The 25844-nt window shown below is 42.0% G+C and overlaps 3 protein-coding genes across 5 annotated transcripts in view; 1 reads left to right on the top strand and 2 right to left on the bottom strand.

Moving 5' to 3' along the window:
• Positions 1-1732, bottom strand: part of dnah6 (dynein, axonemal, heavy chain 6) — a 60729-nt gene extending 58997 nt beyond the window's left edge. The window contains exons 1-4 of the mRNA XM_076728205.1: positions 1663-1732; positions 1475-1545; positions 849-1028; positions 130-480 (exon numbers count right to left, since the gene is read on the bottom strand). Coding sequence (XP_076584320.1) covers positions 130-480; positions 849-1028; positions 1475-1545; positions 1663-1732 — 672 coding nt within the window. The remainder of the gene's footprint in view (positions 1-129; positions 481-848; positions 1029-1474; positions 1546-1662) is intronic.
• Positions 1733-2482: 750 nt separating this feature from the next.
• Positions 2483-14846, bottom strand: sclt1 (sodium channel and clathrin linker 1). 2 transcript variants are annotated; one of them, XM_076729460.1, is made up of 22 exons: positions 14770-14846; positions 14337-14384; positions 13346-13413; positions 13100-13152; positions 12886-12958; positions 12554-12609; positions 12261-12396; positions 11026-11148; positions 10774-10839; positions 9935-10005; positions 9616-9706; positions 9392-9483; positions 8872-9049; positions 8632-8730; positions 6807-6878; positions 6600-6674; positions 6325-6467; positions 5916-6108; positions 4491-4687; positions 3795-3873; positions 2888-2983; positions 2483-2771 (listed from the first exon to the last, which is right to left on the bottom strand). In XM_076729460.1, exons 2-22 carry the CDS (start codon positions 14368-14370, stop codon positions 2712-2714), a joined length of 2055 nt encoding a protein of 684 aa, XP_076585575.1. In that variant the 5' UTR covers positions 14371-14384; positions 14770-14846; the 3' UTR covers positions 2483-2711. The 2 variants fall into 2 exon arrangements, with proteins under 2 accessions (XP_076585575.1, XP_076585574.1); XM_076729459.1 differs by having other exon boundaries at positions 12886-13152.
• A 31-nt stretch (positions 14847-14877) lies between these two features.
• c4h4orf33 (chromosome 4 C4orf33 homolog) lies at positions 14878-19241 on the top strand. 2 transcript variants are annotated; one of them, XM_076728759.1, is made up of 6 exons: positions 14878-15230; positions 15752-15945; positions 17204-17264; positions 17360-17411; positions 17502-17701; positions 18234-19241. In XM_076728759.1, exons 2-6 carry the CDS (start codon positions 15765-15767, stop codon positions 18328-18330), a joined length of 591 nt encoding a protein of 196 aa, XP_076584874.1. In that variant the 5' UTR covers positions 14878-15230; positions 15752-15764; the 3' UTR covers positions 18331-19241. The 2 variants fall into 2 exon arrangements, with proteins under 2 accessions (XP_076584874.1, XP_076584875.1); XM_076728760.1 differs by having other exon boundaries at positions 14878-15664.
• The last annotated feature ends 6603 nt before the right edge of the window (positions 19242-25844 follow it).

The raw sequence follows: 25844 nt of genomic DNA, 5'->3' as shown, positions 1-25844 counted from the left end.
ATAGTGACTACAAAGATTGTTCTTCTCAGTGAGCATACTGACAATGTATAATATTCTATATTCATTAGCACATTATTAAGACAAATTGAGAGAAATTCCAGACCTCAATTTAAACAAACAGCCACATACCTGACTGACGGTAAACAAATGGTTTTGGAGGGACTCCTTGGCTAAATGAATCTTCTTGGCGCGAACTTTGGTGCGCCAGACGTAGAAGGGTTTCCACTTTTTGAAGAGGGCAAAGAAGGGCATGCGAATCAGCTTGCAGTGGTAGTTATACTCCTCATCCCAGCGCTTGAGAGTCACAAAGTCCAGCTCGTCCTCACGCACTGATAACACACCTTCATGGCTGACCATCAAATAGTTATCTTTTCTGTACTCATAACTCTGAACTTTGGAGGGACTGTCCAAGTGTCCAACTCTCTCAATGGGAAACGGCCATCTGGGGAGACTTGGGGTTGACGCCACAGTCTGGGACAACTGGAAAGTGGTGGAGAGACACAAGCAAAGATGAATTTCCTTCTGCAGGTAGCTCATTGAAAGGCAGTAAACAATGAATTGGGACTTTAACAAAGGATTTGTCAACCCCTTGAAGAGAAGAGCCTGATTTTGCCAAGGACCATTTTGTTACCAGTTATTTAGCCTGACAGGTGAATAGGTAGCCTGAAAGCTTGACACATTTGTCAGAATTTTGCTGGTAGTCTTGGGTTTTGGGATTGTTTTTTTTTTTTTTTAGATTTATGAAAAGAATTTTAGCATAAATATACTTTGGAGGAACCTGTCCATCATGCACTATGGACATCTTTGAAGCAATACTTATCCTCTTCTCAAACATGTCTGTCACTGACCTTGGTCGTGGATTGGAGAGGAGGTAGGCGGACAGGCAGTTGTTCATGGCGCCTGTGTGGCTGCTCCATTTGTTGAGATGGAGGTGACTGAGTGTACCAGCCTGGAAAAAACATCCGATCACGGGCTTTTAAGTGGTGGAGACTGGGCTGTTTCCGTGCTACACGTCTCTTCAGCACAGCCTAGATTAAGGGTAGAAACTGACATCAACAAAAGACCTATACCTACATACTGTAGACTGTATATACACACCTTCAAACCTTCAAAACTCCTCCTTGGTTGGTTTACATATCTGCTTTTTAATCAAACATCAGGCTTTACTTCATGGTACAAACAGTAAAGTCATTTTTGACAGTATTGTGAATTGTAATTGTGACACACAGATTGTCAGCTTTGCATTCATTCAGATTTTAAGCAAATGATTTGCACAGATGTTTAAAACACATACATAAACACAAGAAAAATGCACTATAATCTTTATACATATATATAAAGATTATAGAGCATTTTTCTTTTCTTTATATATATATATATATATATATATATATATATATATATATATATATATATATATATGACCAAACTGGATGCACATTTGATGGTCAGTTTGATCTTAGTGCTGTCTCACCTGTGTGTCCTGAACATGGACTGGAGGTCTCGGGAAGATGGTGGAGCTCTGTAGTTCAGGAAGCAGTCGCTCTGAGACAGTATGGCCAGTGGGATTTAAGATTTAAATTCACTGCTTGTTTTACAGTACGACACGTAAGCAATAACTAGCACATTTTCATGACATCTGAAAGGAGGTCTACTACCTACCTCTGGACTCATTCTCCCTGCTTCGACCAGAGCGGCTCGTCAGAGCGGCCTCCGGAGATGCAGAGGCCATGTATGCTCACAGGCTCTGGGGCAATGGGGGAACGGAAGGACAGAAGAGTTAGTAGCAATGTTAATGAAGCAGTAACTTCAGCTACTTTCACAAAGCAGCAAAGTGAAGACACCTTGTATCATTTACGCAACCAGCTCACTTCGTGAGTAACTAACTAAAGTCAAACTTGGTAAAGCTACAGCAACTTTTGTGACTCTAGCGTATTAGCTCTGAAATACACACATCACATTAGCTAACGTTACAATACATACCGTTGGCAAAATTACAATATTAAAGACAAGGTATTCATTTGCTAGCTTTCAAAGTTAGTTAGCGTCAGCCATTTCAACCATTCTAACAAACATTTCAAACGGTAACGTTAAGTTAGAAAACTTTTCAACTTGCTCATTATTGGTGAATTTGGTATAATTAAGCATCGTCTACAAGAGACATTCAAACATACCTATCGTATCAAATATTCAGCTTCGACAAGTTTTTGCTATACCTTATTTATTTCTGTGGAAAACTATCTATAACGCTCACGCACTTCCTGACAGAGCCGAGGTTTACAGTTTCCTAGCAACAAACCTCTCTCCCGGCATGCAGTGCAGCCAAACAAAGGCACGCTGGTTTAGCGTTTCACCATGACGTTTTTTGTTGTTGTTGTTGTTGTGCAATTTGGCAATTTGACAAATACGAAGAAGAACATATTGAAGACGCAAGGAATTGCATTGTGATTCCTAAATATACAACAAAGACCAGAGTGGATTTCGAAGGTGTTTGTCAACAAACTTTATTTTACGTTCAACACAAAATACATCATTCCATCCTTATAAATACAATTGGTACATTAGTGTTTCAGATTGGAACACGTTTACATTGAATCACCAGATCACAGATAACATCATTGCTGTCTTATTCTTTTGGCCAAACTGTTGACATGATAACAGAATGAGCAAGCAACCTGTTTTAAACATTACATCCCATAGCACAGTGACCGTCATACAGTCTCTGGACTGACCATGGCCGCTTTCCTTCGCTGTGATGCCAGCATACTCAGCTGTTTAAAAAAAAAAAAACACACACACACAACAGCACAACAGATACATGACATCACTATTCAGTCAGGTAAGTCATCATATCTCTGCACAGGGCACATACTGTAATCGGCCATACCTGATGTGTAGCAGTAGTTGCCCTTTGTTCCGCTTGTGTCAGTCGTCTCTGGAGACGACTCGTCTTCTCTTGATTCTCTGCTAGCTGCCTCTCATACTGCACAAAAACAAGCATGTCAATTAGTTACACCGAGTCAAACACAAAAGTCTGCAATGTGTGCAATTATTACTCTCCATTACCACAGGGATACTTTTTTCTGGCTGTTGTTAGAAGATGAGGGCTCCCCATTTATACATGAGCAGAAACTGTGAATGAATCCTCACATTATTAGTATCACTCCTTTGCCGTTGAACAAACCCAACTTGTTTAAGCGCATTGTGCATTTTTCAGAAGCAAAAACTGTGCCAGCTCCCATTATCCTCGCCGCTATTATTTCACCCTTTGTGCAACTAAACTTCTCCCAGCTGTCTTTGTCATGCTGCTTGATGCTGCTTGGCACTTCTAACGCTGATGTTGCAGGTCTCTAGTAAAATGCCTCCTGCTTCTTGTCTGAGCACAATGTTACAAAGGAGGCCTGACATTTGCAGAGGCTAACAGCCACTGATCAGGCCTGAACAGCAAAGGGCAGCTTCTCCACTCAGGTAGAAAACAGTGCCCTACAGTTCAGGACAAATTTATATTGTTAGAGCCACTTAAAAACATATCCTTATATGGCCAAATAGTTTATGCAAAAGCAAATGTTTTGTGTATTTCTATTATTCTGCTTTACGGGGTTGAAATACACGTGTGTTGTTGTAATTATGACAGGTACTAATGTGTGATTCAGTAATAAGTCAGCGAACGTCTGGATTGCCAAGTTTTCCACCATGTGATGAGAACCTGCTGCTCATTGTTTCATCGCTCTTTAATGTTAAACTCTGTTTGTAGTGGAAATAAAGCTGCACACGTGTGTGTGTATTACACAAACCTCCGCAATGGTATTGTGGTCAGTTTCAAGCTGCATCTCTAGCTCGTGTGAGCGCTGCTTCTGCCGATTCAGCTCTGCCCTGAAACAGACGTTTAAAAAGAGAAAAAAGAGCCAAGTCATTTCTCACCCGAAAAGCTTTATTTTCAAGTGTTTCAACATGTTTAATACTTCCAACACTTCTAACTGTAGTTCAGCCATCGCTGAGAGCAAAGCGACACAAAGTGTTAAAGTCAATTTTTAGTTAAAATCTCTTAATCTTGAAACATTTAAGTAAAAGAAAAAGAATCCTTAGGCAATATCACAAGAAGGACTTTCTCATTTCATAAAAACTGTTTGTACAGTTTGAACTCTGCTGAAATTCTGTTTGTATTAAATAAGAACATATGTATTTCCTATCATTTTAAACTGCATCATATTGGGGATCAGATCAGTCTTTTTTTAGCAGTCTGTCAGTTACAGAAAAGTTTGCTCAGCCTACTTGCTCTTTTTGAACACCACATGGCTCCACATTTACTGACATATGGAAAATACCCAGTAAAGTCACACTGCCAGATGCTGTCAGAGTGATGTTGTCATTTATGTGCCCCATCGTTTTCAGGATTTAAAATGGTAGCCTTTTGATCCTGAAGCACATTTCTCTGCATATTTTGCATCCTTTTTTCCCCCCATTTGAAATCTAGCTTCGCAAGTTCTCACTTGAGGCCTGTGATTTTAGTCTCGAAGGACTGAATCAGGCTCTTGGCCTCTTCTTTCCAGCGCTGGGTACTTTTCTGCTGTGCTGTGAGGAGGCGCGTCAGATCAGCACTGGAGCTTCGGCTGCATTCCTCCAGCTCCCGCAGCCGTGCGTCCAGGCCCTGCTCCTTCAGGCTGTACTCCTGCTCCATCTGTGACACCTGACGGGGAGGGCAGGTCATTTCAAGAGACAAAGATGTACATGTCCTACCTTGTAGGAAATAATTCAAATGAATTATTGATGGTATGTTATCATTTGTGGACTGCGAGCATGACTTGTGTGCAAAGCATGTATTATATTGTCAGTCTCTGTTTGTAACTTCTGCCAGCCATTCCATCACTCTCCATGCAAGTTTCTAAATATTTGTTTCAGTAAAAGCTTTCCAACTGTTAATCCAAATGGTTCTTGGCAAACACTTCAGATCAGCAGGGTAAGCAAATCCATTTGTTCTTTCATCTTTTTTCCCTCTCCTTATAGAGGCACACCACTGATTTTGCACATGAAGATTAGTTTACTCATTGTGAGTGCTCCTACTGAGCCAGAAAAAAAAATTGTCATACGACGTCATCTTTGGCTTTAGAGGGAGAGTCTGAGAAAACAACAACGAGGTTGTCATCAGGTTTATCTCAGCTTGGGCTTGGCGACAGCAAATTTATACCAGAAACACTGAGTTACAAACTGAAGGTGTGGAGCTGTGAAAGAAGGCGGCAGGGGTGGTCAGACAAAAGTTAGAGAAGTTGTTGAGTTGTATTAAGCATATTGTGGGAAATGTCTGCTGCATCAATTTTGACCCTTTTTAGCAGCATGGTTCTACAGATGGTAATGTTGGTCTGTCGGTCAACGTGGTTGGTCCAGCTACTGGACAGACTGCCATAAACTTGGGGCACACACTTTCATGTTCCCCAAGGATGAATTATTCTGACTTTGCTGGTCTCCTGACTTTTCATGCAGTGCCATCAACAGGTCAAAATGTTCATTTATCTGTTGGTTTATTACCTGCAAACCTAATGACGTTTCCATCAGCCACAGCTGTACTTTGTTTAGGGCAAATTTGCAAATTTTAGCATGCAAACACACTAAACTAAGTGTTTTGGTTTGTACTGGCTTTATTCTGGTCTACTGCACATGTTCAAAGACTCTCAGTCTTGTTTAATTCTGTTTCTCGCAAGTCCCTCAACTTTATGAAAAAGCTTTTCTTAATCCCTGGAATATCCCTTTAACAGGCTGTCCGTCCTCTACTCATTAACCTATGGCCCTGCAGAATGCCTTCCATCCCTTTCTTCCAGAATCCAGCTTCACTCTTGTTGAAACTTATCTTTTCTGGCAGTTCAGTTAAAGAGAGTGCCTATGCCTTCACTTCCTTCCTTTTCTGACAGTCATTACGTTACCTGTTGCTTGGCCTTCTTTTGGACCAGCAGGCTGGCTTTGCGCAGCTCATCCATCTCCTTCCGGAGCTGCAGGTTCTCCTGTTGAAGCTGGAGCCGCTCGTCACTGACACTGACGCAGTCGTCCCGGGCTGCAGCCAGAGAGCCCTGCAACCGCCGCACTTCCTCCTGGCACCGTGACAGCTCCTCACTATAGCTACAAATGGAAAGGAAGTGGCAAGAGAGACGAAGTACGGGACAGATGGTTATTTTCATACAACCATCATTATCGGCAGCAGTGGGAGCTACATTAGACACCCCCCTGCCCCCTGTGAGTGCTCCAGGTTGGGAGAAGGGATGGAATAAAGGTGGAAAGCTCAACTTTCTGACCAGAATACTGAAGAGAAAACCTACAGTGCTAAGTTACACTTACTCCATCTCCATCTTTTTCAGCTTGTTCTGAGTGCTTTGTAGAGTGAGGCTCATGTCGTCCTTCATCCTCTCTGCATCGAGACACCTCTGGTGAAGGACATCAATCTTCCTGAACTCTGGCTCTGCCCTGCCCTCCTTATACAGCTAAACAAAAAACACCACAGGCAGTCTTAAACCAAATCACTGCCTGAGCTCAACTACAAAACCATGTATCCAAATGCTATCAGAACTGTGTGGCTAGGTTCAGCTGCATCTTTCTTGTGGTTTCACTGATACCTTCTCCAGCTCCTCCTCTACAGCCTTTCTCTCCCGCAGGGACCTTTCAATCTGAGACTCTTTATCAGCACACTCCTGGAGAGAGGTGGAAAGAGAGAAAGGGGAGAGTGAGTATAAAAATAAAACATGAGTAGACAGGTAGAGACTGAATAAAAGGATTTAGTGTAATGTTGAAAGGAATTAGTCCTTAATGGGCCAGGGTCTTACCAGCTGCAGTGCAGACAGCTCCTCAGCCATACGGTGGATTTGAACGTTGTACTGCCTGCGCACATTATCCACCTGTTGGAGATAAAGTCACACAGTTCCAAATTGGGCAGTGATTACTGGGATCTGGGTAGCGCGATTGCTTTACATAGACAGAAACTTTAATTAGACAACAAAGAAGGTACTTGAGTTAGCAACGTGAACCATATGTGAGAAAGGCAGTAAATTCAGACAACCAGCCCACACCACTGAGGCCGGAAGGATTTTCTTGGATGGACAGGTGTTTTTAGGGATGAGGTTTTCCTAAGGTGTCAAGAAAACACCTTTTTCAACAGAAAAAAGAGATATTACTAAAGCAATGTGAGGTGAAATCTCTGTAATATCCTTATTACAGTGTTGTATAATCTTAGTAATCTTCTAGGCCGTCCTTGTGGTCCAATACACGTGAGATAACAAAATTTAGAAAAGTAAAATTAATTCTGCAGCCTGCAGACAAATTAGTTAACCTGAGCGATTAAGTATCGATTCACTCAAAATGTCTCATTAAACTGACTCGTTTTCAGCATTTCATTTCACTTGAGGCACGCTGGTGGCCTTGGATTTTAAGATGCTGACCACGTAATCTCAATGTCACCAGTCCAGCCCGGGGATCTTTGTTGCACAGCGTCCCCCCTCTCTCTCCCCCCCCTAATTTCCTGTTACCTCTGTCCTGTCCATTATCAAAATAAAGGCAAAATGCCCCCCAAAACAGGAAGTGATAATGAAATGTGAAATTCATTATTTTAGGCTGTTTCATGTAATCCTAGTTCCCTGTAAGGAAATGAAAATCTGTATGGCTTGTTTGTCCAATCTGCATTAAGTCATTATTCTTCTCCAGCAAAACATCTCCTCCTTACAGGCACCTGTTTTAAAGAATGGGACTCTTTTTGTTTGTTCTGTTGTGCAAATATTTTCCTCCTCATAAGACACGTGCACAGCCAAAAACAATGCTCCATAGCGCTACCAGTGGTCTCAACAGTCGATAACTCCAGACACACCTATATTTGGAGAAACTCCACCCCTCATGCACAACTGTATGAGAAGCAATTAAGTCCTCAGGTAAGTCTGAGGTCTGACCACCAGTGTAAGCAGTTTTGGGATTAATTCTTCATTACACATCCTTATCTCAACTCTGAATGGCTTTAAATAATGAGAGAGAGAGAGAGAGAGAGAGAGAGAGAGAGAGAGAGAGAAGATTAAGGTGAAAAAACTGCCTCATTTTTGCTTCAGTGTTTAACCTCAACCTCTGACAGTCATGAGAAAATTACCTGCAAGGTAAAAAGGCAGAGGCAAGGGACCCATAATTTACAGAAAGTCAAACATCAACAGTTACTTTCTAAAACACCATCGTTTGTTGAAGGCCAGCCAGAGACTAAGATGACAGCCAGCACTGCAGTCATACTAGGCTTCATTAACAGGATTAAACAGTTGAAGGGTTTGATGAAGACGACCCATTAATTGAGTATTAATCACCATATGCCCGACTGAGGTTAGGGAGGGGAAAGAGCAGTGCTTTGCTTTCGGCTCACTACTGCGGTAAAGTTAGAGGCTGTGCTGCCATGAAAGGGTGATTATGAATCAGAAAATCTGTAGTTTCATGCAGACACATTTGCTATCTTAAAAGCAGATTTCCGTCACACATGGAACAAATTGCATGGAGGGCATTTAGTAAAATAAGCTGTGATTGTGAGACACTTTGCAGATTTTCCAGTGCGAATGCACAGAGTTCCAGTGCTGTTTCAACTTCTTCAGGAACAGCCGCGCTGTTCTTGCTCAGCGAGCCATTCACCTCTTTTCTGGTGCGGACTGCAGCATCCTGGATTAACTGTTTGATGGCCTCCTTTGTCTTCTCCAGCTCCTCTGTCTTCTGTTTCTCTCTTAACAGGGCCTGAGGCAGAGGGTAAAGACAGACAGACACTTTAGCTGGCAAAGGATGGGATGTGGACACTTGTTGGCAGCTCAAAAAAGACTGAGGGGAAAGCACCGGCCAGTGGAAAAGGAATAAAGGAAGAAATGAGGACGGAATCACCTGGTCCTTCTGCAGTGCAGCCTCCTCCGCCACCTGAACACTCTCTCGCACTTTGGCCAGGGCCTCATACTTCTCATCTTCTACGGTGGTGCAACGTGCCTGGAGTTCCCCCACCTTTCTCTCCCACACAGTTTGCTCTCTACGAACTGCCTCTGCCTCCAGAGATGCAGCTTTTAGTCTAGTGATGGAGAAAACAGAGTGAGGACTAGCAGGGGGAAAGATGGGCAAGTGCTGCTCGGCTCTCTGTAATTCTGATGGAAAATTCTATGACTTCCCAAAAGAGTTGTGCACCCCACTGCTTCCACAAGCTGTTACAGCTACTGTTCAGTCTGAAACTGGTTAATGTTGTTGGGCTTCGGCTATAAATGTTAAGTCATTTTGACAGGCAGAAGATGGTATGATCATGTGTACTGACCCATTTGAAAAACATGCTGGAAGTTCCACAATGCTGCATAAATTTCACAAGGCGGAAATGCTTGAAGGGGTAAGAACAGGGTGAAAAGGATGAGGGTGTGCTCACCTGGCCTCCAGCTGGCTCAGAGCCGTCTGAAGCTGTTGGAGGCGTCTGTCTGCTGCGTCCTCTCGGCCCTGAGCCTCTGCCACATCTTCCTCCTAAACACATACACAAGGTTGTGGTTCCATTGCTTTTGGGTACATTACAAAGACCTTCCCCACTCCCGTTAGGTGGACAACCACGTTTCTTCTGCAATATTGTTTTCATATTCGTTTTTTATCTTCTCTCACTCGTCTCTGCATCTGGTCCTGGAAGTTCTGCAGCAATTTGGTCATCTCATCTACTTTGGCTGTGGCTGTCCTAAGCTCAGCCTTGGCCTGCCTACATCAGGAGGACAGAGACCAAACAATAGTTCAAGCATATAACAACATAGAAACCTGGCTGCCATCTTGAATTCATGGTCACCATATTTGTTTATTACATTTATGTCTGTACAATAAATATGAAGGTATCAACAGCTGCTGGTTAGCTTATGTTAGCACAAAGACTGGAGACAGGGAGCTAGCTTGACTCTGTCCAAAGGTAACAAAATCCAAGGTATTTAGTTACCTGAGCTGACTGTGTAGCTCCTCCATCTCTGTGCTCTGCTCTGTCACCGTCTTCAGGAAATGCTGGTTAGTCTGTGTGTGACAAGAGATACAAGACTGCCATTTGAGTGGCATGACTCCAAACACACTCCTCGAACTTTATCCCCAAACCAACTTTCCCCAAAAACGTATCCCTCAAAACTTCCTGTGTCCTTTTAGAACAAACTTGGGAGTCTCTGTCAGTCACTCATGGCTACAAAGTCAATCGTTGTCACATCCAGTCACTGAGAATGGCTGTTTGTATGAGACATCGAGAGGGGAAAGCCCAAGGCTTACCCTCATTAAAAATGCATTAAAGGGATATAGTATTACTCTGTCCTCACACACTGCATTGTGGCCCAACTAACCACCAGGCACACATGTGTATGTGTGTTTGTGTGTGTGAGAGAGAATAAATACATGCACAGCATACTGTACACCTTAAACCTCAAGTAAGGTAGAGCCTGAATCAGATTACTGTCTAAATAGAGTCTAAACAGTTTGATGCCAAGTGTATTTATGTGTGAATGTAGGTGTGTGAGAGAGAAAGAGGGATGGAGAGAGAGAGACTAGTGTGTAAAAGCATGTCCTGAAAAAAGAAAAGGCTGAGGTAGTTAGAGGATTACCAAGTGAGCTGACACTCCATTATACAACCAAGCAAGCCAGTTCTGGCTGACTAGCACAGTGATTTAGAGACCAATTCACTTAGTTACACGATTCATTATTAGAGCAGGGTTAATTTCAGAGAAGTGTTCAGCATTTCGATTGCATGGCTAATTAGGAGGCAATAATTTAACAAGCTTTTAATTAACCATCACTTACCGATTCCAGTTTCTGATTGGCCACTTGAAGTTTGTGTGTGTGCTGCTGAAACTGAACGAGCTGATCCTGTGATGGCAAAAAGAGGCATTCCATAAAAGTTAACTGCTTTTAATTACCTCACACTTATGTCAAGCATTAACTGAGGCCAAACTGCTCTAATTAAACTAATTTCTATCATACTGGTACTATCTAGTGGTGAAAGGCTGATGAGCTAACATGCTGGCTCTTTATGTTGATGCAGGAATACTGAACCTTGAGCTGCTGTCTCTGAGCATCGTGGATCTGTCCATCAGAGATGGTCTTCTGGTAGACCTGCTGAAGGCAGTCCAACTCCTGAGCTGTCGTCTGCCACAGCTCCATGGCCTGCAACCGCTCCTACACAAACACACGTAAAAATATACTCACACATTGATTCACAGTCAAATTTTTCTCACTTACTCAGACTTACATGAGGAGTACAATATGAACCATCTCTGTGCACTCAGTCGACAGACTGATCCAGGACATTGCCTCATGTAGAGCAGGCGTTAGCAGCGTGGAAAACAGCTGGGTTCCAAAGTTTTTTTTTCTTCTATCTTGTTAGCAAGTGAGTCACCACTGGATTCAAAAGTCACCGGGGTTTTGTTCAACCATCAAAGTGTGTAAAGCTGGCAACTTATAACAAGCAGCGCTGTGTCGAGCCACTGGGACCAGCTGTTTGTAAGTGCTGTCAGTTACAAGCTCTAACGCATGAGCTGGCTTCTTAATAAAACATTATGTCTTGTTTTCTGTTGCTACATATGTAAAAGACACAAGATACAACATGGAAATATGACAGTTTAAAAGTAGTCAGAAAGCACCTTTGACAGAACTAGGCTGAGTGTTTCCCTCTGTTTCTGATGTTTGTACTCAGTCAATTTAAAGTCAGACAGCGTAACTTTTGAAAGAAGTCAAACATTCCCTCCTCTTTAAAATGAAAAGTTGAATTTATAATCAACAACGCGCACCCCTGCTCATTCCAATGTCCTCGGGGGTTTTGCTGTTACAGCCATACATGATCTGGTATGAACGGTAGTTTATGGTGGTTAATGTTAGCTAATGTTAGCAAACTTGAGGTAAAGCTGGTCTCAGGTTCCATTTGGAAAAGAGATTTGAATCTCAATGAGGCTGTCTGATTAAATAAAGATTAAAAAAAAGTAAATAAATACTGCTGCATTATTGAATCACTTTGCTGACTCCTCTCAACTTGTGCAACTGTAATATTAGTTTAGCATTCGAACTAAATACTAAACAGTAATTCCCTTACATCGTCTCGCTAACATCTTGAACAAATCTCTCCACTGAATACACAGAGATCAAAACTTTTTAACACTGTTTTTCCCATTTAACTCCCAGAAACACTGTGTTGGAGCATTCCTACAGATTATAACATGACACAGTACGACATATTATACGGACAACATAAAGAGAATTTTAAGGGTGGACTTAATCTTTATATACATGCAGACCTGCTCAGACAGCTGGACCTGTTCTTGGAGGTTTCTGGTGACTGCTTCCTGCTCCAGTGTGCTGCCCTCCACTCCTAAAGCCACAGGCAGGGCATGAAGCTGCTTCTCAACAGACTCCCTCAGCTCTGCGTGCAGCCTGCCCAAGGTTGGGGGTTGAGATTGAAGGGTGATATAAATATGTGATATTCTTAAAGAACATCTCCCATGACAGAAACACTGGGTTGATATTGATTGCTTTTCTCTCCTCTTTTGTATCTACGCTCCATAAGTTGACACCAGTGGAATTTTTCTACCTTTCATTCTCCTTGACAACCCTTTCCAACTTCACTTTGACATCTGTCATCAGTCCCTGTTGATTTCAACAAGTAGATCAACACTGTGTGTTATTAATCAGTTAAGATAATCATAATTAACATGACTAAAAACTGATAAAAATCAGCATTCTGAAGGAAAAGTCAACAACAATATGTTACTCTGCAAAAAACACCCCTGATTAATAATCAAGATAATACTCCTCAGTTCCATCTTTTACTTTTGGGCTTCAGACTACTCAATTCAGCAAATTTTAACATCTTAACTTAATAATTAATCCCTCACTTTATATTTAATCATTTTAGTCTTTCACCTGGTATGTCTGCAGCTGTTCAGTCATTTCATTCATGTGCCGATCATACTCCGCAATCAGAGGAGCCATTATACTGCAACAGATGAATAATGTTACTTTAAATATAGAAATATTTGCTCTCCAGTGCATTTGTATCAACATGAGATTCTTCTTTTCCCCATGAGTTGGACTTGCAACAAGAATGTGTTGTCGTGAGACTTTTATTGCACTTAACCTTCTATCAGAGATCCAGGGTGCAGGGGACTCTAGTGGTCTTGCCTCTTCAACCTGATAACAGATGGTGGGGCAGTATGGGGTAAAATTCAGATGACAGGGTTACAGAGATCAGAAACTTCATTAATCAAAAGTCTGATATATGTAGTAGTACATCTTGTTGCACACACTGATGTTGTTTACAGAAGATATCTAAAGATGAGCTAAATCTTCTTCAGTTTCTAGAGGTTTTTACACGTCTCTGTACCTGAGATGATGTGGATTGAGTTCGGTGTCCATGCTGATACTGGCTGAGAGCTGAATTTAACCTATGGACTGAAAACATACACACAGTCAAGCACACACATGTGGCTCCACTATTCAGAGTTTCCAGGTTTCTCCATCAACATGGGGCTATTTTGAAATTGCTAAATTAAGGGGTTGATAGGATCGTAGATTTAATCAGTACCACCAACCAATTAGTTACAGTTAAAGCAGAAGAAGAGCACTGAAAGCACTCTTGAAGTGCATGTTGACTCTGCAGTGGACTATCTGTCAATTCGAGGCCAGATCCAGCAACAGTTGGCTGTGTTTGGGAGCCATAAGTCAAGGTAAACCAGTTTTGCTGAAAGCAGCCAAAATTTAGGCTACATGTTAGTTACAGAACAGTTAGTCAGGGGCAGTCAGGGAGATATAGATAAGAAGGTAGCAAAGATGATAGATGAATGAATTAGTCACAAGGTCATGAAAATTATGAGCGAGACCTAGATATGAGTTCATTAAGGCTTTCAGAGCAGGAATCAGTCCTAATAACCCAAAAACATGAGGCCTGCTTTTAGGCTGAGGAGTAAGACCACTTCATCAAAAAGATTTCATATAGATACATACATACATACATATATGTGTGGGGGAATTTCAAATCAACACCGGACTATCATATTGGTCCTGCATGCATCATGTTGAGGCAGGCACACATCAGTACCCTGACATGAAAGCGTTCCAACAGTCTTGATAAAGCATCGTCTAACTTTTTGTGCTGTCTGAGTGTGGTGGACTTTGCTATCGATTTACAAAAACAGATTAACTAGCATTTACGTGAGGGTCATTAGGAGCCCCTTTTTTCCCCAGTTTTAGAGAAAAAAATGATTAGCCTTGTTATTTCTCTCCATTTGAACATTGGGCTACACTTCCCTTTGGACGAATTTTGAGCTGGTCAATTTAGAGGGACCTGACAACCTGCTAGTGTGTCCTTAATTTACCTTGATCACGTAAAAACTCAACATCTGCTTCCATGATGTAGGTGCAGCCTGAAAACGGGCAGAACAGTTGCAAACGGTAAGTTAAAAACGATCACCACAGACGTTAACGTCACATTACATCGCAAACTCAACATTGACGTTAAGCACAAAGGACGAGCGAACGTTAACGACGATACAAAGCTGTTTATAATCAGGTAGCTAGCTTACGTTACCTGTTTCTACCTGCTGAAGCTAGCATTAGCTTGGGCAGCTAATGAATCTCAGCTGAGCTTAGCTACCATTGTTCACTAAACCTTTTGCTCTGTTAAACAAATGGCTAACTTGCAACACAAATCATTTTCATCAGAGAAAGGTCACGGTTACGAGTTACGACAAATGTATTATTTGACATGTGGTATTTTCGAATACAGAACTACAAAAGTGGGATGTTTACTTTAATCTCCGGTTGCGCCGTCTGTTTTGAAGCAAACAAGTAACAACCAATGGCAATGACGATATGCACCACAGAACGTGCTCCGTGTGTGCACCAGGGAAGTATAAAGGTTCCGCTCTGTGTCGGGAAGCGTAGGTCGGATTTATTTTGAAGGATGTCAATTCAAGAAATCAAATCTGTAGTTTCAAGGTCCACCAAAAAGTAACAAAGTATAGGTATATGGGTTTAAGAATTGCTGGATAGCTCCCGGACGACTGGTCACATGATTTATTATCTAAACCTAACCTACAGTCTCGAGGAAGTATCATATCGTAGGCGTGTCAATGTCTATGAGTCCGCAGACAGTCTCAATTAGCCAAAATTAGTTTGGTTATGCCAACGTATCACAATCTGTCACAAACAACGTCTTCTGCGTTGTTTGCCGGAACTGAATCCAGTCTAACCTAAAACCAGTACCTGAAGTAAGTTCACTTCGATAATTTTCCTTTTCTCTCTTGCTCTGCTACCCTGACATGACCCGGAGGGGCTTTAACTTTTGTATGCACACAAATGTCCGCATCAGTTGCACTTCTCTGCCAGCTCTGTAATACGAAGTCTGTGTCGTGTTCGATAAAAGAGAATTCAGAGGAGCGAGTCGTGGGCGTCTTGAGGACATGGCACAGAGTGTAGCTGCTTCCTACTCTTTCCAGTATATCTGTGTACTTCTTCCCGCTCTGTCGTTGACAGTACGGAGACGTCTCCACATGTAACACTGTTATCAGCGTGTTAAGACATGGAAGCTGAGCTGGAGCACAGTGGAATGAATTCCAGTAGCCTGTGACTCTGAAAAGCTATGACAACATGGGGGCAGCTCATGGAACACAGCTTATGACACAGTTCCTCATTCTGATCTGCTGTGAGTTTCTGTGAATCTGCAGTTTATTGCTGCTCTGTGATGCTGATCACATGGCAGATCATCATGCTGATTCAGTTGTTCTTTCAGTCCTCATACGCTGATGGAGTTTTCGATCCAGCACACCTGGGATAGCAACCCTGTGAATCATGATCCTCTCAGGATCCTCTTCTCTCCTGGCGAAGGAGGGCTGAACATGGAGGTGTGTGGTCCCTTCTTCAATGATCCTGCAGCTCCTGCAGGGCATCCCGGCCAGCCCTTCCCTGGACTCTGGGATTATGAGGGTGGGTCAGAGGTCAGGGGCTTAGGGTGCTGCACTGCTCTGCTTCTCCAGACATGCACGTACATCTGTAGCAAGAGCTTTGAGGGAGATATTGATTTATTTACTTACTGACTGATTTATTGATAAAATGATTGCAAAAGTGTGATTTAAAAAGAGATAAAAATGAATGTTTTAATTGAATGCGATATGAAGTCACATCGGCAAATGGAATAATTAAAGGCTCATTTTAAAACCCTTTAAAAATCATATTCTGCAAATGTCCATTTAAAGATGAGTGCATTTATTAATCATTTGAAGACTGATTGGGACAGACACTGTTCCACCAAAAGTTGTCAGTAGCATTAAATGTAAATTTAATTCATCACAATTTAACTAGATTAAAACAACAACAACAGCAATAAACAACAACGCTAATTAAAGGAGCAGTTCATCATTTTGGGAACTTTGCATTTTCACTCTCTTGACTTGATGAGAATATCTATACGGCTCTCAAAAGTCTGTTCAGTATGAAGCTACGGTCAACAGACGTTTCCAGTCGTTATGCTAAGCTAACTATAGCTTAGCTCCAGTTAACCAGTTAAGAAGTGTGTAGTGAGTAGTTCAGACTTCTTCACAAAGGTCACATTTATAGCTTATTGTAATAGACTGCTTTATACGGAACAGATGTTGCTTGTATCTTTTGTTTTTTTCAATAGTTCTACTTGTTATAATGTTGATATTCCAGTCAGGATTTAGAGATTCAGTCTGTGTGATGCAATTTTAGGTCACTCTAAAAAGCTGAGCTAAAATTCTGAATATAGTCCAATGAGGCTGCAGAGACGAGGGAAGCTCTGTTTATTAGGCTATAATAGCAACTGCATTATCATTATTATAGTGACACAGCAATTAAACCTAGTGATGAGGTTGAGTAATAACAATCCTCTCTAATTGACCTTAAGTTCGATTTCTGGTTAATGAGTCCCGCATATTTGGCCTCATTAATGTTTCTTATTAGATTGGAAACCAACCCCATTATAATCTAAGTAGATAATGAGCACGCTGCTAGCATAGCAGGCATGCCGCTCTTCATCTCTTATTTCAAAGTTTATGTATCTGTCATTTTTATGCAATATTGTAAAACTGTAACTTAAAATAAATGACTCAAACATATAACATTTTTTTGGTTGGTGAGGTTAATTACACCTTTTAAGAAGTTTATTAATGCAGGATTAAAGATTTTTATCTTGATTCAATTATCTTTCTTTTCCACTTCCTCACAGTTGTGGAGTCCTTCTTCCTTGATAGTACAACAGATAATTACCTAGAAGTGGAGCTTTGTCCGTAAGTACACAACCAAGCTGCTGTAACATCCATGTCTGTGACCATATGTATGTAAAATGTGTCAATATGAACATACGAACTGTGTTTCATTTTAGACACGGACAGCATCTGATATTATTGCTGTCAGGAGTCCGCCAAGCATTCCTGGTGGGTAGCCATGAAGGGAGTTTTTGAAAGGAGCAGCTGTACTTTGAGTTAGATGTATATCTTATTTTTGTCTTCAAATTATTTCTTCAGCAACAGCTACCCATGGTGTTTAATGCAACGACCACAGGGGACAGGTGGAGGGGTGAGGCTCTCCTCCCCTGGTCGTATTTCCCTCCCAACGTCGACAAGATGAACTCCTACGCCATCCATGGCTCAGGAGAGAAGCGCGTATATGAGGCTCTCTATGCCATCCCCAAGGAGGACATCGTGGAAGGCCAAAAACCCAACTTGTGAGTATGCAGACTCCGATGAGTGCAGTGGTTTGAGGTCATGTAGATCATGCACACAGACGTTACTTATAGTAAAACACTGTTTTGAAAAGGAACTCCAGAATTTTCATGCTGCACTTAAATGAAGTTGTCAGACATGCGAGACGCAGCTTCATAAAAGAAGAGCTCAAAGACGACTTTTAGTCCCTAGCATAGGTCAAACTCCAAAAGCACTGGATCCCACCTTCCCCTGACTCCACACCCCAATTTTAATGCAGCCTTTCTGCATTTAAAGCTCCTGCTAAGATAACCCTAATGACATCACAAGGATTATATTCTTTACTTTAGAGACTTTCCTTCTCAGGGGACGCTTTACAACCGTTATCCACAGGTTAAGGTGACTCGACTGATCCTCAGATGTGAAATCGCTCAAGTGCCCCTTTAATTTTTCAAATTCTGCAGTTGCACTTGTCAGATTGTATGTTAGAATCTGAAAAACAAGTGTGGATGATAAAGTGAATGAGAGTTTTTGCCTGTCTCTTATGTGTCCTAGCCACCGCCTGGAGTATTTCCAGAGTTTCCGCCTGCAAAGCATCATGGGAGAAGATTGGGTCCAGCCGGTGTCTGATCTGTGGAAGGGAAAGCCCTGAACTTCTCAAAAACACTTCCATCTCGCTCTCTCTCTCTCTCTCTCTCTCTCTCTCTCTCTCTCTCTCTCGTGTACACACACTCTCTCTCACACACACACTCACACACTCATGCACTACGGGGGCTGGGCAATACTACAAACACTCATTGACAGGAAACAAAGGGCAATCAATCTTTATTAATTAACGATGTCAAACGATATGACAAGGAGTATGTTATGAGCTTGTCAGAGCGCATTAGCCTTCGTACACATCTGGACCAGCACACAGTCACACACATCACACATCACAGGGTGTTGGACGTCACCTTAAATTGCCTTGGCAGAGTGTGACCTACTGTGGATGGTGGCGAGGAATGCTCACTTTGACATCCGGCCCCTGTGTAGACTGAGTTTCACTTCAGTGAGGTGAACCACAGCAGGCTCTTGTGATTCTTTGCCCCGACTGTTAAGAGACACACACACACACACACACACACAAACAATCACACACCACTCAAGTGTCAAATGAAAACTCTGTTTTTCAGAGACACATGCCAGAGCTTTTGAATTACTGCTGGACTGTTATGAGATCCTTTTGCAATCATTCCACTACCTTTATGGACTCCCTTTACAATTCCATATGTTTACGTATTGATCACATAATGCTGGTGAAGTGTATTGCCACTATTTGTTCTCTGTGATTTTTGACTGTATTTCTGATGTGTGATCATGTTTCACTGTTATGTCTTCTTATTGAAGTCATGGTTCATCATTTTGAGAAATACGCTGACAGCTAGACGAGGAGTTTAGATGAAGTACTCAAAAGTGTCACTGAAGTAAAAGTACCAGTACAACAATGTAAAAATCTCCATTATATGTAAAAGTCCTTCAGTCAAACTCCAACTTAAATAAAAGTATGGAAGAATTATCATCAAAATGTACTTCAAGTATCATACTCATTCTGCAGGAAAGTGGAGCTTGTGACTGATGTATTACCTCAGTATATATGACGTTATGAGATCGTTAGCGCTGATGCACCGATGTCTAACTTACACATCAGTGCATCAGTGCTGTCTCATTTGTCCTCAGTGTCCTGAGCTCAAAAGCCTTTGTAGAGAGGATTTTCTCTCTGATGACCATTAAACGACCAGACTCAAGAAGTGGACGCAGCGCAGAGCTTGATCAAAAATGAACTTCAAATATCTGTGACCTGTGACTTGTCACTTGTGACTTGCGAGGACTTCACTGTGGCTGTGCAAAAGGACAAAGGACTGCTCGAATGTGGTAAGGGCAGCACAAAGTACCCATGGAAAAAAAACGACTCAGTGAGTCATGCCCCTCTTTTGCTGTTTGTTTTTTTGCTTTAAAGATCCAAACTGATTTCTTGCATCATGTATTTAGAGGTTTATTCACATAAGCCTACATAATGACACACTTTTATCAAAGCTACAGACTAAATGGAACATACACGTTTCTTGCCTCTCCAGTTGAACATGAATATACAATGCGTCCTCTATGGGTCTCATTCCTCTGCAAAACTGCAGCATAGGCCACTGTTACTTCAAGTTCATTACCTGTAGGATTAACAAGAAGTTTTAACCTGCAGTCCAAGACTTTCAGGTGTTTCGACAGAGAACGTGTTGTAGATGAAAAGCTGTGTCAGGCTAACAGTTCCGTATAAAGGACTGTGTTTAAGGGACCTGTTGGACAGTAACTCCTGTATTTGCCACCCCTGACAATTGAGAACTGATCTTTATTTGGACTGTAAGAGATAAGTTATAATGATAAGTGACTCAAAACAATACTTTGTATATTCACACAGCATCACACCCACATCGTGCCACCTTTTGTCCCTTATTTGATAGTGAGAGTCGGCAACCCCATGAGTAAGCAGCATTTTACTGGTGTAGCTGCTGGAGGTGGAGGTAGTTTTAACTGCTTATATACAGTTTAGTCCATAGTTTAGTCCATGGAGTCCCACCCTAGGGTTCCAGCCCTTCCACCACTGGACAGTTTATATAACAGTAACCAGAGGCAATTAGTTTAGCATAAAGACTGAAGTGCAGGGAAACAGCCTGGCTCTGTCCAATAGCAACAAACAGTGAGTGACTGCGCCCGGCCAAGACATAGAAAAACCACAGCTGGTCAATTTTACACTTTAGGTTTTTGGACAGATATGACAAACAAAATATGCTGAGTAAATTAGGTAACTCTAGAAGTGCTGGCAGGTGGATTTTTGCATCTTTTGGCTGAGTCTGCTTAACTGTTTCCCCCAGTTTCTAGTCTTTGTGTTAAGTTAGGATAACCGTCTTCCTGCTCTGTCTCCATAGGTGAAAGTCAGTTAGTCCTGTTACAGATGTCCTTTTTCTTTTTTTTTTTTATCATATTCAGTCAACCTCATCCTGCTTTTTTTTTAATTTAAAGTCATGTTTTATTTGTCTTAAACTCTGGGCATGTTAGTCTTAGCTTACTCAAAGAAAACCAGAGCTAATTCAGTCTAGTTTTAGCCAGGAAAACTAATTGGACCATTAAGAAGCAAGTAAGCAGTTTTCCCTGCTAATGTGGAACATATTTCTTCTCATTATGTCTCATTGTATGATAAGGATTCTAATCCATAAAATCAAGTAAAATATAATGATTGAAAAATTTTTTTTCATGAGACCAGTAAGTAATGCTTTACAGTAATGAAGCTGGCCTGAAATGAAGGTTTATCAGCAGGTTTTGTCATCTTGTTGATTTGGGACTTGAACCTTAGATCTGAATCTAGGAGAACACCAAGAGTTGTAACCTCAGATTTAATCCAGGGAGTTATTTTCCCCAGATGATTAGACAGCATTCCTCTTTTTGTTTTAGGGCCGACCGATAGGATTTCATTTTTACCCTCATTTAACTCATCCATTTGTTTATTGTCAAAAGACAGTAATGGAGTCTAGAGCTGCAGCATCATTTGGTTCAGCACAGATGTACAGCTGTGTGTCATCTGCGTAACTATGGAAACACACACTGTGCTCTCTGATGTCACAGCATGTATAGTGAGAACAGTGCTGGACAAAGGCAGCTCCACTGTGCAACAGCAAGATAAATGTCATGTTTGTCAGACACGTGATCTCCAAGACTGACGTAAAACTTTCTCCCTTTGATGAATGTTTGAAACCAGTTTAACAGAGTCAGAAAGACCAACCAGCGGAACAAGACCACTGATAAAGATATCATGGTCAAGCGTATCAAACAACAAGAATTTAATGGTGAGCAGTGATAATTTGAGCTCATGAGCAAGATATTCAAACGATAGACACTCACCCAGGTCAGTATCATCGCACACAAACTGTGTCGAAAAATGGCTGCAATCCCTCCTGTCCTGATTTGTCAGACTGAGATGAAAATGATCGTCTCAGGACAAGCCTCTACGAGTGGCGACACCAGGAGTAACTGACAAAATAAAGTAGGTTGAAAGCTTTCTGGAACTTTGAATGACTCATTATGACACTCTGCAGTTCATCCCCCTTAAATATATATATCAAAGACCCTCTCACTTTCTTTTCCACCTACTTTTAGGAGTTGAGATCACAGGGCCTATGATCCCCAGCGTAGACCGGCACACACGCACGATGACTGGGGACTCACAAATCTGGCTTCTCTCCATGACCCCACGAGTCTGTCCCCCTTGCCCCTGCTACAGCCCTTTGTAGAGCCTGTGTATTTATCAGAGGCTTCTCTCAGATCACTGTCTGGCAAAACGCTTCTCCTGACCAGGAGACGGGGGGGCCGATTGATTTTCATGTTGGATGTGTTGCTCTTCACTGTGGCAGCCCAAAAGCCCATATTGAGCCCTATCAGTTTTAATTGGCGTTCTTGCCTTTGAAATGTGTGCAGTGATTAGGCCTGGAGAGCCCACTGCTTAAGCCCCCTCCTTATCATCGCCTGCGGTGCCTTGCCACCACACTGCGCACTGTTCACATGCACACACACGCGCATGGACTTGGCACATTGTGGTCCACCAGCTTATCTAATAAAATGTTGTCCTTAGAATATGTTTCTGGACACATTAAGACAAAAACATGATCTTCGTGAAACACTTTGATGAAGACACATGACTGCGCACACCCAACCCGCGCGCAGGCGGAGGATGTGTGTCCCCACTAAGACTTCAACCCAGTTCTCTCTAATTAGTGTGAAGAGATGAGAGGGGAGAGCAGAACAGGTAGCAGCCTCTCCACTACCACCAAAGCCCTGGCAGACAAGCAGACACAAGAGCCGTCTTATCCCCCTCAGAAAACGAGACCAGCCTGCTCTAAAACATTCAGCACCAGCTTAAGGGTGATTCTGCATGTCAGAAACTTTCTGGTGATCACCCCAGACCTAGCTCCTTTGTTTTTTTGTTTTTTTTTTTCCTTGTTTTTTTTTTTTGTTTCAAGAGACGTGGGTCTCATTTCTTCAAGTTTAAAGAGTGTTTGAGGGTATGAATGAGGATAAAGTTGTGATGAAAAATAGAACGCGAGGGATAAAGGAGTACTCTCGGAACATGAAAAGAGCGAGAGATTGAAAAAGTGAAAACGGTAATGACTTTGCCTAGTTTTAGGGGTTCTGTGATAGACACCCAAATGAAAGATTCATACCGGAGCTAATAAGATACTGGGACAATTCACAGTCTTTGCAGGCTAATGCCAAAAACAGTATCAGATTGTACAAAGTGATAGAACTTATCAACGCTGTGCAGTACACAATCCTAGTGTGGCTGGCTTCCAGTACACCACATCGCACAAACAGAAGTTAACTTTGGTCAGTGCTCGTGTGGGACTTTATCACACCTAATCACCAAAGTGCCATTTAGGCGTAAACAGTAGGCAGCCTTATCCACAATCAATTCTCCGCAATGGCCACGGCTAAACCAGACATGAAATATAATAACACACCGACAGAGCTGTGTTGTGCAGTCCTCCACTAAGGTTAAACTGAATCGGCATATAATAAAGCCCTAATGGAAGGGAACATGGCATCCCCAGTGTTTCCCTTAACCAACTGAATGCTTATTAACTCTGTCTAATTATTGTCCAACAAGTCCATCATTATTGAGAGGGCTGCAGGGGTGAAGGATTTGAAGAGTGGTGCTGGGCACAAAAAAGATGTGGACTTAAATGTCTCTGCAGTGTGTGCGTGTGTATGTGTGTATGTGTGTATGAATGCGTGATAACGCAGGTACTAATTGCAGTTGAAGCCTGCTAGTGTTGCGCGTACGAGGGTGGCATGGGTAGAATGTGGGATGAAGCTGTAAGAGGCTGGGGAGAGGAAAAGAGAGAGATGCAGAGCCAAGCAAATGCCAGGGACATTAATGAGGGCCAGACGAGTTCTACTTCTCAACAACACTGCAGTGAGCAAGACAAGAGAGAGGGAGAGAGTGAGGGGGATAGAAGAAAGAAAGAGGGATAGAGGGGTTTCATTACAGAAGGATGTTGGACAACCATTTGCAAACTTAGGCAAGCGAGGGTGTTTTTCTCACATCCACACATCCACAGATATGCTAACATTTTTCATGACAATGTGACGACAAATGACACCCAGAAACACACAGAAAGTATAATCTACTCCAACCAGACACGTGCAGAAATTGCCTTCATGTTTATGAATCAGTGCTGTGCGTTAACATTTTGGTTAGAGTTAATAATTAACAATTACTTCTGCTTTATATGGTCATATACACTGCACACACACACACACACACACACACACACACACACACACACACACGCACACACACTCGTGCATACACACACAGAGGAATATAAAGACGGGCACTGCTGCTCGATTTATATGTCACAAGAAGGAATGGGATTCATATGTTATCAGTGCATAAACATTAGAAACAAATGATATCAGTGCGAGGGGAAAAGAAAGTAAATTAAGCTTTCTTTGTTATGAACACAGAATATAAATCATGAGTGTTTGCCTAATTGATTCCATTACATTCCCACCTGCCTGCCGACTCTCTCATCCATCCGTGTATTGTTTATCTCCATTTTAAGCTAGATGGATGAAAAAGGTTGTTATTGGATGTGAAGCCTGCTGAATTTTATCCTTTTTAGCAAGCCCATTAATTGGCTGGTAGACATGGCACACAATTATTAGAGAATATTTGTTTTTGCACAATAAACTCACAAAGAAGTGAACTCTTGATGCAGAAGTTTGCTTGTTTGGGAGATTGTGATATTCCTTTGTTTTTAATAGCAAATAGCCCACATTATGCTGGAAGGTAATTTATTTGCAGCTTGATATTACTGGTTGTAAGTGAGCAAGTTCACTAACTCTTAATTGGGAAATAAATCACACTGTTGCCATAGCAACAAACACTTAAAAGTGGTAATGGCAATGGTGGTAATGATGTGTGTGTGTGTGTGTGTGTGTGTGTGTGTGTGTGTGTGTGTGTTTGTGTGTGTGTGTGTGTGTGTGTGTGTGTGTGTGTGTATTACATGCATGAGTGTGTCCACTCATACGCGTGTACTCTCCCCCTCCAGCTCATTACCATAGAGCCTTGTTAGTATAGCTGCTGCTATGCACTGTACATGGCATGCCGTTTCATTCCATTAGCTCTTGTTCTCTCCATATTGCTCTTAAAGAAGGAGCTGCAACCTTTCTCATTTAAAATCCGAACAAATGTTGAAATAACAATGTGGTTAATCGCATATAGTGACCCCCCCCCAAAAAATAATAATTACATCATTAGGTGCCACAGTCTAACCATGCATTTCCTCCGCTTAGTCCGTCTTTGTGCTTCCTTTATCTCCTTTTCCTGTTTTATTATTTACCCCTTTTCTCTCTCTGCGTTTCAAATCTGTTCCTTTCTCACTTTCCCCTTCACTCATTTCTGCTCTTCCCCTCTCTTCCTCTCCTGGGCCCTGTTCTCTGCTCTCCAGTCTCCTTCAGCTCCTGAAATGGATGGAGGCAGAAAGGGCATTAGCGCAGATGAATGGAGAGACTGGCCTAACACAATCTGGCCCACTTCAGCAGACAATTTAATATGAACTCGCCCACTGTGTGGTTACCCCGCCAGGGTGCTGTACTAAATCTCACTTTGACTTGCTATGATGGATACAGATTTGACAGATCAAAACAGTGTGTGTGTGTCTGTGTGTGTGTGTGTGTGTGTGTGTGTGTGTGTGTGTGTGTGTGTTCGTATATGTGCATTCCTGTGTTTGTGTAGGCATGATGGATATGACAGATGATCGACAGACGGGTGAGCTGTGAGAGGCAGGAGTGATAATTATAGTATTTATCTGGGTTAGGTGTCATGGCTGCCTATGCTGCATTATGAACAGATAAAAGACTGAAATGTCTTTCAATGCATTCCGTGAGTTCAGCACCTGCACCTCGACTTTTTAAAGGGGGCAGACTATACAGGAAAAAGATGAAGTGTATGATTTAAGTGAACATCATCCACCGCAGAATGTAGACCGTTGTAGCTCTATATGGAGAATAGTATAAATTAAGAAGAAACCAACCGAGATGGAAAAAGGCCGGGGCTGGTATGTACAGTATCAAGCA

Source organism: Chaetodon auriga, chromosome 4 (assembly GCF_051107435.1).
Source record: "Chaetodon auriga isolate fChaAug3 chromosome 4, fChaAug3.hap1, whole genome shotgun sequence".
Lineage (NCBI taxonomy): Eukaryota > Metazoa > Chordata > Actinopteri > Chaetodontiformes > Chaetodontidae > Chaetodon > Chaetodon auriga.
The sequence above is the reverse complement of the archived record's forward strand: the minus strand, read 5'-3'. Positions and strand labels throughout refer to the sequence as shown.